This window comes from Sturnus vulgaris, chromosome 3 (genome assembly GCF_052056855.1).
Source record: "Sturnus vulgaris isolate bStuVul1 chromosome 3, bStuVul1.hap1, whole genome shotgun sequence".
Classification (NCBI taxonomy): domain Eukaryota; kingdom Metazoa; phylum Chordata; class Aves; order Passeriformes; family Sturnidae; genus Sturnus; species Sturnus vulgaris.
This window is the reverse complement of record NC_142245.1, coordinates 45,281,115-45,296,253: the sequence shown is the minus strand read 5'-3', so window position 1 is coordinate 45,296,253 and position 15,139 is coordinate 45,281,115. Positions and strand designations below refer to the sequence as shown.

The 15,139-nt window shown below is 40.8% G+C and overlaps 1 protein-coding gene across 1 annotated transcript in view; it reads right to left on the bottom strand.

Annotated features, from left to right (window-relative positions):
- The window catches only part of KCNK1 (potassium two pore domain channel subfamily K member 1), a 33,157-nt gene extending 18,985 nt beyond the window's left edge, over positions 1-14,172 (bottom strand). Inside the window, exon 1 of the mRNA XM_014874979.2 lies at positions 13,646-14,172. Coding sequence (XP_014730465.1) covers positions 13,646-14,000 — 355 coding nt within the window. The 5' untranslated portion in view covers positions 14,001-14,172. The remainder of the gene's footprint in view (positions 1-13,645) is intronic.
- Between the last annotated feature and the right edge of the window lie 967 nt (positions 14,173-15,139).

The following is a 15,139-nucleotide window of genomic DNA, read 5'->3' as shown; positions in this document are numbered from 1 at the left end:
ACATGATGAGGCTTTCACCCTGACTGCAGCATAGAAGTTGTATATCTCACACATTAGATTTTGCACATCCAGCTTTTGTCTTTAATTCCAGAAGTCTGCACCTATGTAAAAATTCCTTTTAGCAGCTAAGACCCATTTGGTATCTAACTGGCAGTGAAGCTCAGAGGACACACACTTCCTTAAGAGACTGATAGAAGACAGAGCTTTTTTTGTTTTTTTCCAGAAAAGGTCTGCAACCTTTTATTCATTTAATGTTGCAACTTTGTCTTTCCACAGCCCCTCTAATTTTCATGTAACAGGTTTTACAGTTCTATCAATTACTTCAGCTTTCCACCACTTGAAAGACCTTGTGTATGCATGGTGTACCACAGGGATGTGCCAGCTGCCACTGCTGAACCAAGCACCTGTGCACTGTGGTGCTCTGCTTGAAGCCTCGTACAGTTCACTGGAAAAGAGATTTCTAAAAATTTATAATTCACACCTGTTACCATCCCAAATGCACCCTGGGATGTGTCAAAAGCTTTGAATGTGTTGCAGTGGCACTCATTGCAGTGTTTTAATCACATATCCAGTTACTCAATAATACCTATCTAGTCTTGCTAACTTATTTTCTCACATTAAAATGAGCCATGGTTTTTCTTCCTGCCATCTGGAAATAAAAAGAAACAACCAGCTGCAAATTAGTAGGCTTTCCACCTCCACTTTGAAACGAAGATTGTTTTATTGCACAATCAGAAATTACAGAGCATGAAAACAGTGAAGAAAACTTGTATTGTGGGCAGAAAGGAATTATCACACAGCATTAAAAAATTAGGCCACTTCACACTGTCGAGTTAAAATCAAATCCGTAAGCAGCATCTTTGCATTAAAATGCAACCTCACGCAGAAGAAAGTGTTATCTACTAGATACAGCAGGGGAATAGGAATATTTACTTCTAATCTTGTTATTGATTTGACATGTGGAACTCAGGGAAATTATGAGCATCAGCTCCCTTGTTTGGCAGAGGAAGACACATAGTCCTTGCCGATTTTTGTAACTATTTCAATATTTCATATATAAACCAGTCAGTCAATCACCATAATGTATTTGCACGTGAATAAATCCTATTACTCTCTTCTGTTTCAATAGCTACTTCTCAGAAACATGAAGAATTTAACAGCACATAAAGCCAAACAGAAACAAAACAATTTAACACAAATAGGAAAAAATCACTAAAGCAACAAAAAAACCACACAGAACTGAAGTGCATCACGCTCCACTTCCATGCAAGCACATTCCATCTGGAATAATAACGATAAATTATGAGACAATATTTACATAAGGACCAAAGTGAGATACTTTTACAGATGAGATGGCTTATTCAAAACTCTAAATCACAGTCCTAAATATGATGCTTGATGATACTCTCTCATCTGAATAGAGTCTAGCTGAATATATTCACCATTTCAAGCTCAAAATAGAGCACAAATTTGCAAAAGTCAATGGGGAAATACTTCAACTGTTGTGAGAACTAGTTTACTGAACCATAAACAGATTTTATAGATACACTAGTCCTATTCAATTACTCACATTTAAGACATCCCACATAGCAAACAATAATTGTGGGAAACATAAATTTGATTAGTTACACTGGAATAAGGACACCAGGGATAATCACAGCTGTATGTCCTATCAATAAATAAAGGGAAATGAAAACAACTGTGGTTGCACATACTATTTATGTTCACAAGCAGATGAAATGTAGAGGTTTTAGCTTACCTAGAAGTTATTTACAAATAAATAGGAATGTAGCATTTAGAAAGGTGAACTACCTACACAAGACATTTCGCCAGCAATGTAAAGACACAAACAGAGCAACTTAAATACTCTGTGTTTTTCAAAACCTATGTTACCTGTTTAGACTAATGGCAATTTGTTTTAAAACAATGCACTTCACTTTGCTACAAAAATTTCTCTTGGTGGGATTACTGATGATTCCAAAAGTTCCTACAACTATAGGATGACTTTCCCAGTGGAAATACATAATTCTAACCTCTCAGGGCCAGAATAAGATAGCTGTGCATATAATGAAAACAGGCAACGTTAAATCACTATGAAAATTCATCAAAAAATACTCCAGTTGCACAATCACAACTCTGGACTCACCAAGTCAGTTAAAGACTGTCAACACTGACCAAAAAATTTTGAGACCCATTTCCTTAAATCCATTTCCAGTAATGCAGTACACATACCAGAAATGCTTAGCAATTATCCGTGCTGAAGGTTTCATGTTCAGCACCCTCCTGCCAGCTCTTGCATTTGCAAACTGTGACCAACATGGAAAAGGCTGGATTGACACAACCTGTGGCTGTGTAAGGAAATCAGTATGCTGTACGTGGCATCTCTCAGACCTCAGCATAAAGGGGAGGGGAATATAAAATTGTTGGTAATTCCAAAAGAAGAGCCTAGCACTGAAGAGTCTGAGCAGCAATGAGTAAACTGATAATTAACACATCTTTAGAACAGAAGATTTCTTTGCAAGTCTGGTCCTATGAATGCATCCAGTTTCTTGTAATTGTCAATGATAAGAATTTGTGAACTGGGTACAATGGTATGACTCCATTACTTCCTTACTAACTCCAAAGACAATGCAATTTACCACATAACAGTAGTTACCCAGCAGGAAAAAATCAAATCAAGTTCCCCTGAAGATATATGGACCTGAAATACACTGGATAGAAATATTTTAATGATGGCATCTAAATTAACAAAAAGGAATCCAGTTAAAATTCTTTCAGCTTTGCTAGCTGACATTTTAATCCTGTGTGAAATAATGCTCCTTTACAAGGGACAGCCAGCAATTGTCAGATACATTATTAGCACAGGAAACACTTTCTGAGGTTACCAGCTCCTTTCTTATATCTGTTGTTGATTTGGCTGTGGTTTTTTATTCTGTCTGTGCTTTTACCACATTGCTATATGAAATGCCTAACTAATCCCAGAGTAACTGCTAGGAAAAGGTTGCTATTGGTTTTGCCCCCTCTTATATTGGTTGCAGCTTGCTCAAATGTAGTAACTCAGAGCAAACTAATCCAGCAGGAAGGAAATATGTTTCTTCCAGTCTGATAAACTGACTTGGCTTACTGTTGTAGTCCTGTTGGCAACAGACCTAGCACAGGGACCCCAGGGTGAGAATCAGGCATCCAAGACATCTTCCTACCACTGGCAAAGCTGCTAGGTTGGCTCAGCCCATTTTGTTTTACAACACCCTGAGCAAACCCTTTGCTAGGTAAAGAGAGGCATCCAGCATGCTAAAGCAGAGAAAACACTGCCACCTTCTCACAAAGGCTACTCAGGCATTTGGTCAGTTATGTGGGCAGCATTATCTGGTGTGTAGTTTGTTTTCTACATGTAATACACAACTGAACAATTCCCTAGAAGGGAGAGGCAACATTTCTGGATTGTCCACTGAAGTAAAGATACAGAACTCTGCATTGCACACTTTGATGTGGCTTCTGTAAAACTCAATTCGAGTAGCTGTGATTTCCTCTAATATTACTGAGCAGAAAAGCTATTACTAAAGGAAAGGAAAAAAAGAACATCAATTGCAAGAAATTAAAATCCTTCTGAAGTGCATCCACAGGATGGGAAATCAGCTTACCATATGGGAACACAACCAAGCAGCAGAAATGGAGAATTGCAAGACAAAATACACAGATTCCTATTTTCAGCCACACTAATGGCTCATACACAGTCTTTTACGATTGTTTTCCCCTTGTCTTAGTTCATCCTTTAGCAAAATACATACAAAAATGTCACTGTAATCTCTCAAGATGCAGTACATAACAGTAGTGCACTAATCAGCAAAGCAGCTTCTGGTATGCACATGCTTCAAGATTCACTGATAAAATATTAACATAATAATGCGAAAGATTATCACCATCTTCCTCGTGACATGGTGCAATGCAAGGCTAAAACCTGGTTTGACATGTTGATTGAGATTCCTGGCTAACAATAACTCCCAGTGGCAGCTAGCAAACCTGACCTGAGCATTCAGGTGGCTTCACTGAGTACGTAGAGCTGCACTAAAAGATACAACTGAAAACTAAGGATGCATCTTTCCACTATAGGGAGGCAGAATGTAAATACGTAATAACTATAATAATAAACTGAGGTCTAAATCTAAGGTCTGAGATTAGTCTTGGGTTTATTTCTTTTTTCTTTTCAACATGAATGATTAATTCACACAGTGTAGCATCCTGTAGTGTTCACAGTTCTTTGGTTACCCAACCAGAGTTGCAGCAGTGGACCAGGAATCGGGCTGGAGTCCTGGATTTCTAAGCAGATGTGTAAATGCACAGAAGTAAATTAAACAACCCTCACATTAGAGAAATCCATTCCTAAATACTAATCACTCAGATTATTTACAGCATTTTGTGCTAATTTCTGTGCACCACTTAGAGTTTACAGAAGCTGGGTATTTCAAATTGTAACACAATGATACTTCTTAGAGCCCTGTCCATTTTTACTATAGTGCTCAGTCAGCATTCCAACACTAACCAAAAATAGAGCCATGGAAATCATTGATCATAGAACTGTTAAAGTTGGAAAAGCTCTCTAAGATCACCAAGTCCAACCATCAACCTATATAATATATATATAAAATATATATAATAAGTAACAAGACCTGCTGTGAAGTGTTTAAAATTTAATTGCCCATTAGTAAATCATATGGCCTAGAGCTTCTGAAACACTACAAGAGATGGAAGTTCTCTGGTTTGCTTTAGAGCTTTCTCATTTCCTTTAGGCTGTAAGCTTCAAACGAAAAGGTCTATGCCATTCTTGTACAGCATGCAGTTGGGAAAATAGCTACTTTATATAATACACAAAGCAGAGATTCCAAGGCCTTCCCATATTAATCTTAAATACAATGATAAATATTTAAGGCTCTTTTCCCTTTTTGTGGAGGGAGATGTATAGACTTCTATGATAAAGTCCCCAAGAATTAAACATCCAAGCTATTTAATTTTTAGCAGATCTCTGGATATGTTGCTACTTTCTGAACATGAGGATGTTTTTTCTACTTTAAAGCCACATACAGTGGAGTTTTAGCCTGTTGGGCAAGAGGTGAAATCAGATTTTTGCCTTGTGTTTGCACTTTGTGCCTCTGAAGTAACATCTTCTTTCCAAACTACATTGTAAACAAAAAAGCATACTTACTCTAACTTGCCTCTGGACTTTGGCACTAGTACTGCATGTTGCAATGCTGCCAATCACATTTTAAAAGCTCAACCGAGCAAAATAGGTGTTCACAGTCTGCCATGTAGTTTTAAAACATCAAACATACTACAACTAGATATATCATACAGCCAGTACAACAAAGAAATGTCACAAAATCTAAGTATTGCCTGAATGTATTTTCTTTTTAAAAGTCACAATTCAGAAACTAGATGCATCTCTCATTCAGCTTAAAGGAAGAAAGAAAAGTGAACAATCATGTGTCTTACCCTTATCATTTCAATATCTAATTCTGGTTCAATATCTAATTCTCTTTTACCTTAAACCAACTTAATGTCTAGTCTTATAAACCTTCTGTGAAGAAGCTATTGTTAAAGAATTTAAGGTTATTCAGCTGAGACAATTTAAACAGTGTTCAAATAATTGAAAGACAGAAGGAGGTACTCATACTACAAGTAGAATGAAATTCAGAGGTACATTTTAACCTTTCCATTTAATTTTGAGTTATTTTTAGCATACTCAGAAAAAAAAATAATCAGTGTGTCAGACATGAAATGCATGAGGAGCAAGAGATATATGGCAAAACCCCATTCCCATAGTACCAGTACTCTCAAAAGCTGCATTTGCAATGATATTAAATTACACTTGAAAACATTCTATACAGAGATTCTGGTCACATCAGAAGTTTTCAATTTGTTGTAGAGGACAGCAGAAAGCCTCTGCTTGCTGTTATCATAACAGTCTGGACCCACAGTTTGCAGGAAAATGGAATTCTGCTGTAAAGTTTCTAGCAGTAAATAGTATACAGCTTTGTCAGAGGGCACAGACTCAAAAGCAAAGGGTACTTGGAAGACTATTGGGCTGGCTTGTTTCACTGGCAAAACCTGCTTCCCAGCCCAACCTGCAACTGGCATTTCCCTGGTTCCTCAAAGATGATGTGATAACTTCCAAAGCTGCTCCAGTGACTGGCACAGGATCAGTTTAGAGTACAGATCACAGTAATACTTAAGAAGCATCAGTTAGTAAATGTTTGGAGTATGGTGACAGCTGGTGTACCACTTGGATTCATATGTGCTTTTTCTACAAGGACATATTCTGTTTTCAGAGATGAATGTGTATCTTTTCCCTTTCCAAGGGAAAGGAAATCCATATGTTCTTCTAAGAAACATTTGGATACTTTTGGAAATCACAGTCACTTGAAATGCTTTGCTCTATTCATTCCTTTCAATCCTGCTCTTAACCAGGACCACATTGCTGTTCTGACCTCATAAAAAAACAATCTGTTTAAGGTTCAGGCAAGGTTCTTCAATGAAAAGATGGCTGGTACATTTCTCCTCGATCTTCTGGGTCACCATCAGTAACTACTGTGGTTCTTGAATTCTGCACAAATATTATAACTGTCAAGCAGCTGAGGTCAGATCCAGATAGACAGTAGGGATTTAGGTAATTCCCAAGAAAACTTTTATTATTGTTCTTTAATCCTGAAGGCATCAAAACTCTCATAGGAACCCCAATTTTTCCTCAAAATGCTAAACTTACTTCTTCACAGGCCAAGAAATGTTTTGGTCTTCATATGGTTAGTAGCTTGTAACCTACTTTATAATTAACCTGGAACAGTGACTAAAATAGACATTTGTCTGTATATATGATGTTACTCTATCAAAAGAGCCCCACAGATTATTAAAATGATGATACAGTGGGCCAGAGTAAAACAAGGACAGAACCAAAACAACCAACAAATTCAAAAATTACATTCAGATAAAAGTGAAAATCCTACTAAGTAATGATCAGGAACAACAGGCTTGGTTGTTTTGTTAAGCTCTTGTTAAGTTTTAGAAACCCTGCTCTGAAAGTATGCATGACTTAGGATTTGATTTAGACATGTCAATAGAATAACAATACAAATTCTAGCTTTACAAAAGGGTTGAAAAATAGAAAATGTTTAAAGGAAGGCAATTTTGGGGGAGATTGCTCTCTTGTTTTCAACTGTTTGTGTTTCAGCACAGGAAGAATGACCTTGGCAAAACACAGAAGGACTACAGAAGCAGCAGCTGCAGTCCTTCACCTGCTGAGAGTTGCTGGGGTGGCTCCTCATCATTGGGAATTTAGCAAGGCAAGTGGAACTGGAGGATACAGAAGTGAGGGCAGAGTTTGTAAGAAAGTTATTCCATCCATCAGCACCAGCATTGCTGCGAACAATAATGCAGTCTCGGTAGTCCATGGTTTGTTTCTTCAGTTTCTGTCAGGAGGTGGTTTTTATTACTTACTGGCCTGTAAAGAAGGCCAAATATTGGTTTAGAGCAACTCTTGACACCCTTTGTTTCAGCAAGCATAAGCAGGCTCAGCTGATTGCTGTAGTCCCATGAGAAACCAGGAACTACCATCCAGCCTGGAACATAAGACAGAGAGAGATCCAGATTTCCTCTCTGATACTGCTTACTTCAGTAGAGAAAACAAAACCTTTGTCCTGGGCATACAAGAGATAATGTGACCAATCTGCTGGCTGTAAATTATCTCTGTTACTCATCTCTGGTAACTGAGTGCCTTCTGTCCTGAAGTCCAGAGCCTAATATCTTTCTCAAAAATGTTTATTAACATTGATTTTGACAAAATAAGGGGGTTTGGAGATATTCACACTACACATTTTTTGTTTGTGTATTCTGGTAGGTTTGCTTGGTTTTGTGTTGCAGTGTATTTTAACTTGTCATATCCCTTCTTTTTAAATGCTTTAAATGTGATTTGTTTTTCTTTTTTACTAATTCATTGAACATTCCCATGATTTTATGTTTTATGAAATTTATGTATTTTATGTAAGGCACAGATACCAGAAGCATCCAAGCTATTTTCTCAGTATTAGTCCATACATACTCAGCTTCTTACACAACTTCCCAGGTGGTGATGTTTTAGTCTCCTCTTCCTAAGGAGTTCTAGAAAACCTTAGCTCAAATCCTTGTCCTGAGAATAACATTAAGCTGAACTCAACTGAAATCTCCCACATCCCAGGAGACAGCATCTTAACCCTGGGGCCAGACTAAAATATAACAGCAGCAAATCTGGAACTGCTCCATGGGTATAGAATGAAGGAACTTCCCCTGAGAAGAAAGCAGACACACAGGTAGACAGAATGACTCCTGGACTTTGTGTTTATACCACTTAAAGCAAGAGGTGGGAAGCCTGGTTCCAGGACAGTCTACTGAGCTGAAGGCCAACAGCCTTGGGGCCAGTAGCTGTCATTACCCTGTCCCAGAAAACCCTGCAGGCTTCAACCACTTGGCTTCAGATCCAAACAGTTGGCTTATTGAATGTAATCCTTCTCCTCTGGCATCTCTCTCAACCTACCTCATGATTTCCTTTGCTCTTACAATCTCTCTGGTATAAAAAACATACTGTTGCAGAGCACAGCTCAACCTTCCTTGGCCTCTGCTATGATTCCCAGCAAATTACCTTTCCCTGTAGATGTTGTTTCCAAGTAACAAACAACTATTAAAAGAGAAACAAAGTTCCCAAAGTTTGGCATGCTCACCCTGGTGAATAGCTGCAATTCATCACCCCGATTTAAATAATCCATGAGTGCTGCAGTCAGAACAGCAGCACAATGAAGCTTCAGTGGTCTGCTGGAGTCAGGGGTGACTACCAGTGAGACAGATCTCAGTTTAATCCATCACCAAGTTTGTGTCTTTTCAGATAAGAGGCAACAGAGAATCTTATGTCAGGTCTCTAGACAGACATTTGGTATGAATTACAAAACATTTATTCGGTGTGTATTAATGAGATAATACAGGCATCACCAGGGACACAGCCCACATATTCTGACAGCAGCAAAAATAATGTATGCATTTTACATTGAATTCAAGCATAGGACAAAAAAAACCTTGTTTTCTCTAAAGCCTCTTCACTGTCCTCTTATTTATTATCCTGTTTAAGTTATATTCAGGTCTTTCTATAAAGGTATGAGAGACCCCAGTAGTTTCTTCCACCTGAGGGCTTTACTGTAAGAGCCTACAAATCTTATGATGTCTTTGTAATGCTCCATTGTGATGCTTTCATGGCACTCCCTCATCTTCTATGGATTTGTTAAGATCTGTAATGCACACTAAATATGCACTGAATGTGGGGGCCTGTTCCCCTGAGGGGGAAGAAAGGCAAGAAAAATCAAGCACTTGTGAGAAGAATATGTAGAAAATGGTGCAGACTGCCAGGCTTCTCTTTCCCTGGTCCCTTCATATAGAATGCACTCTCTTTTGCAGTACATCACAACCTCACAGCCTATTACCTGTCATAAATAGTTTAGTTTCTCTTGCAAGTCATCAGTAGCAATGCTTATGAGAGTCAGACCTAACAGAGAACACCCTTATAAATCAAATTATAGATGCATTAACTCCTCATACAGCTTGGCAGCTAAATAACTTGTATGCAAAACCTTCCCTGAAAGTTATATTGTATCTTTACTAGCCCTTCAACAAAGAACTTTCAAAGTAACAGCCTCTGACAGCATTTATCTGCAACTACTGAATTACTATTGTTCCTTACTCCATTCACAATATAGCAAGCAGAATCCCAAATTCAGTCCATTATGGATCTTGGGTGACATTCTCTGAATGCAACACAACACACCATCCTCAGCACCAGCAATGAGACTGGTACAGGCTGAATGCTGGAGAAAATGCTGCTTTCACTTTGCAGACAACCACGTTACAGGCTTCAGAAGTGGTCAGATACTGACAATCCTCCCCTCTCTTATTACCTTAAACTCCTGTTCAAATGAGAGGCCAGCTGACCTTAATCAAAGAATTTAAAACACACGTTGCCATCATAGAAGAGGCAACTTCTCACCTTTCCTCTGCAAATCCCTAAATCAGGACAAGGCTATCCTCACTTCCTTCAAATGGGTATCTTGCCAACTCTATCACAGCAGAGAAGGATATAAAGAAGCTTTTCCACAGCATTCCTCTGGTGTCTAAACGTTATGTGAAATCTCCAGCCATGTTTGTAGATGAAGGTAAAAATACTCAAAGCTGCACAGTCAGAATAAGTCTTACAGTCTGTATAAAACGCCACGGAATATACTTGCACTGAGAAGACACTTTTCAAAACCAAACAGAACTACAGGCCCTAAGTTCCTAAATTGGCAGCTCCTTTCCTTCCCTACCTATTTTACCTTCAACAAGCAGCAGTCAGTGTACTCTTCATATCTGTCAACACAACCAGTATCATTTTCTTTGGTTGTTTCATTCTGCTTACAACTCAAGTAATGCAGTATTCCCATATTGCACCAATATGGGATAAGATGTTAGACACTGACAGCATGCCAAGACCAATGAAAACACCACCTGGAAGGGTGAGTGCAAAAAATTACTTCATTTTTATTGTTAGAAATAAGACTTCAGTACAGATGGCACCACAGCAAAGCCGACCAGAAAGAACTGCTTCAGCATAATGATTTGATGGCATCTAACACTGAGACAAGCAGACCATAGATGTGTGTCAGGTATTAATTACAGGGCAGACACTACTTAAATGCACACAACTATATATTCTCAGTGTTTAGGTTGTCAATTATTAATGACCAAATTGCTTCACCTTACACATGGCTCATATGGCATTCTGCACAACTACTTAAGTGGCATAGGGAGAAATAAAGTCAGAAGAGGAACCTGCTGCCTGGCACTGCTACAATCTACTGAAGCCTCACCACCAGTCCATTTCATTGCCCTTTGTTTGCCCGTCCTTCAGGCAGCTTGTGATAGTCCTCTGACAGCCCATGTGCACATCAATATTAATTGCTTTCAAGTAACAATTTGCCTTATTCTGCAACCTCCTTTCATTTATGATTTTTTTTTCCCAAATCCTTAGCTGGCTTTATCACTTTCTTCAAGGATTTTCTCCAGTGAGTAAGAAGCCAGAGACTATAATAAGGGTGGGAGGGAACAAGAAGAAATGTCAGGACTACCAAATTTAAACACTTTCCCTACATGCTTTGTATAGAGAACTGAAAGGCTATGAAAGAAGCCTTGTCCTCTGTACAAGGGGCAGGTGTGCATTTATTTACATATGAGAGACAAATTCAGTCAGCTGAACATAAGGAACATTCAGGTGTTCCCTGTAACTTCACTTAAGCACAGAAACAACCCTCAGCTGGCACGACCAGTAGCAGGGCTCTCTTTTCTGCTTTTGCCCTTACTGTACTTGGCAAAGGGAGGGCATTTCAGGCATACACTTTATAACAATACAGCTTATTTTGAGTATTCAAACACTTCTGAACAACTGTTTGACATGGCCAGGCGGGTTCTTCTGCTTGTTGTCCCTTTTAATGATCATTTCAAGATACTTTAAAGGTTTCTTACGCAGGTGCAGAGTTAATTGAGGGGAAAAAAATGCACCTCACCAGAAATAGACACACTCTGGGAAGAATCTGAACAAGCATTGGACATGCTATACCGGTCTGGATTTATACTTGTCTACTTGTACAAACTCTAATTTATATTAAATAGGGATTAAGTACAGCTGAAGGCCACTACAAAAACCAAGGAACAGATGGATTTGGTTAAAAGGGGCCCAAGTCAAAGGGCTATCAGACACAGAAGGAAGTACCACGACTTGATGCCTGGTCTGTTACATCAGTGGTGACTGGATGACCTCAGTTTATGAAACTGACAGAAATAACAAAAACTCACCTCTCACATGTCAGACCTCTGGGTTTTCTGTGCACATCCATGCAAGTGGCATTTTCTAAAAGGTTTTCCATTTGGACAATGGTACTTTGAGTCTTCTTCCCTGGGAAGGCCTCTATGATCAAACCAGCTAAACATGAAGGGCCAGGTTATGCCTTGCCCTGCAGCAGACATGCAATGGGAAAGAGACATCCCTGCCTGAGCTGTACTGCTGAAGCCAAAGATCCTGGAGCTGTGCATCAGCAGGAAGTGTTCAGGTGTTACCAACTCAGACCCAGCCCCACTGTCCCAATTGTGAACATTTTTTGAGCAAACCATTAAAAAAAAAAAAAAAAAAAGTGGGACCTTATTCAATGCCTTTTTTTTTTCATGTGAGTTACTACACAACAGAAAAACTAATTTGAATATAAAAATAGCTCTTGGACAAAATAATTTACATTTCATAGTACCTAACAGTATAACTGATTAGGAAGGAAAAAAGGCATTATAAGGTCAATTCAGTTCCTTAAATTTTAAGTGTTTTATAACTTTACTGAAAGAAAAAGAAAAAAACAAAAAAAAAAGAGTGCTGAAGTACTATCACAATTCCATGCTTTTTTCATCAGTAGTACTCCTATATGTTGATTAATGCTTAGAAATGTATTCACTGAAATCATTTAACTGCTTTAAGTGTGTCACTCTCTCTTTTTACAAACTCTAGTAATTAAGAAGTGGGGAGTGGAGGTGTTGTGGGAACACCCATTACCCTGTTTTACTTTTTAAAAACACAACTTCCTTATAACCCTAATCCATATACTCAATGACAACTATTTATAGGACAAGCATTGCCTGTTTGAGATCAGTCAGGAAGCACTAACATATGATCAGGTAAGCAAATTATTAAATGTCATCATTAATATCAGCTGATTAAATTTCCCATAATAGAAGGAGTGCTAACTTGGGGGGAGGGAGGGGAAAAAAAAAAAAAAAAAGAAGGAAACAGTGCATATTTTATAGTATTATCAATGCACTACCAAGACACAAAGCCTTCTCTGGTTGGACAAATTTTAGAGTGATTTTTTAAAAAGCTTTTCTTATTTGACAAGCCTTTATTACTTATATCAGTGCCCTGCATTCAAATCACCAGAACCCATCTTTCCAGCACAAATGCCTGCACTCATCCCTTAGGAGAGGGCTGTCCACTATGACGGTATGTGAAACGCAACTACTGTAAAAATAAGTCCTTGTAAAAACTGTGGTTAGAGGAATGCTTCCTCGAGATTTTCAGAACACCAATGCAAATTGCTATCTGGAAGAAAGGAAGCATTATCTTTCAGTCAGTTATATTCAAATATTAAATGAAAATTGACAGTAAAACACGAAAATGAAATTTAACTTAATTATAACCAGGTTGGCAGTCCGTCCCCGTATGTGTGTCCCTCCACCTCCGAAAAAAAAAACCAAAACCAAAACCAAAAAACAAACAAAGGAGAACTCATAGGGGACACCTCTAGAAGCATTTAAAAGTTGAAAGAAAGAGACGGGCATTTCTCCCGATTTTCGAAACCGCCCATGATTTCAGGGTGGGGGAATTGGCAGCCTGGCTCCAGGGGGGTCAGTCACGGGCGATGCATCCTGCACAGAACACGCCTGGAGGACGGGAGGGTTTGGGAAGCTCGGCTCCCTCCGGAGCCCGGCCCGCAGCCCCGGCCGCCCCACACCGGCCGGGCCTCCCCAAGGCCTCCGAGAGGCGCCGGGCCAGCCGCCTCTGCCTTACCCGTGGTGGAGAGGACGGTGCTGGCGAAGAAGAGGGAGGAGGTGAAGTCCCAGTTCCAGTTTCCCGAGGCGTTGCTGAGCACCGAGACGCCGTAGTTGCTGGCCTCCAGCACCCGCATCAGGAACTGCTCCAGCTGCTGCTCCGAGAGGCAAGCGTGCTCCTCCAGGAAGCGCTGCTTCAGCTTGCCCAGCTCCTGGCGCAGCAGGTCTTCGTAGGGCAGCTCCACCGAGGAGAAGACCACGGCGCCGAACACCAGGTAGAGCAGGTAGCCCAGCACCAGCAGCGCGAAGCACCAGGCGGAGCGGTGCTGCTCCACCAGCCGCACGCAGGAGCTGCCCGCCAGCGACTGCAGCATCTTCCCGAGCCGGGGCCGGCTGAGCCCCGGGCCGGGCCGGGCCGCCGAGGGGAGCGGGGGCTGAGGGGAGCAGGGAAGGGAATGGGGAGCGGGGCCGGCCGTCCCTGTGCGCCGCTGGCTGACTCGGAGGGCGCGGAGCGGCGCTGATGTGGCGCTCACGTGGCGGCGCGGCGCAGGTACCGCGGCGGAGGGAGGGAGGGAGGGAGGAAGGGCCGCCTCCTCCTCCTCCTGCTGCTGATGCTGCTGCTCCCGCCGCCTCTGCCGCCGCGTGTTGGGACACTGGCGCTTTCTCTCGCTGCTGTTCCCTGTCTCCGAGTAAGGCGTGGAAGCCCCCGCTGGGGCCCAGAGAAGCCGACAGAAAGCCTCCCCCCGCGCCCTGCGGCGGGCCTTTATTCCCCTCTCCGCGCAAAAGTCTCCGGAGATTGCCTTGCCCCGCTACTCCCCGCCCCCTGCAGTGAGAAACCCCAAAACAGCCATTCCTTCCACTATTTTTATGTTGTTGTTATTATTTACTTATCCATTCATTCATGTTCAAACGCAGAGTGAGGTGACGCAGTGTAAGCAGGAGGCTGAATTTCATTCAGTGCAGCATGTGATGAGTTCAAGGAGAAACCTAGATGTCATAAATGCCCTAGCTCAGGTCTGTAACTTCAAAATGGGGCCCGTTTGAACCAGGTGACCTCCAGCAGCTCCCCAAACAAGCTAAACGAGTCTTTGCTCTTATGCAGGGTTCCTGGAGACACTTACTTTTTAATGGTGTGGAGTGCCTGGCTAGTGCTCAGAGCAGCACCCACGGTGAATACAAACGCACTGTGCAGCCAGCCCTCTGTGTAGTCCCAGCCAGCAACCTTCACAAGTTTCACTCTGAATGCTTCTCTCTTCATCCATCTCGAACTCCAACCAGTAAATACAGTAAACAACACAGTAAACTTGCTAGATGAGGTTCCCAATCAGATGAAAAAGAACAGTAAAAGTTATAGCTTCCCAAACTATCCCTTAGGGTAAGTAAAGGCTGCTTCTAGTAAAGGAGAAAGAGAAAAGGTTGCCTGGTCACAGGTTCTGCCATAACCCTTCCACCTCTCAGCTGATGGCAATTTATACAAACACAAAGGAGTAACTTGCAAATTAGAAATTTACTA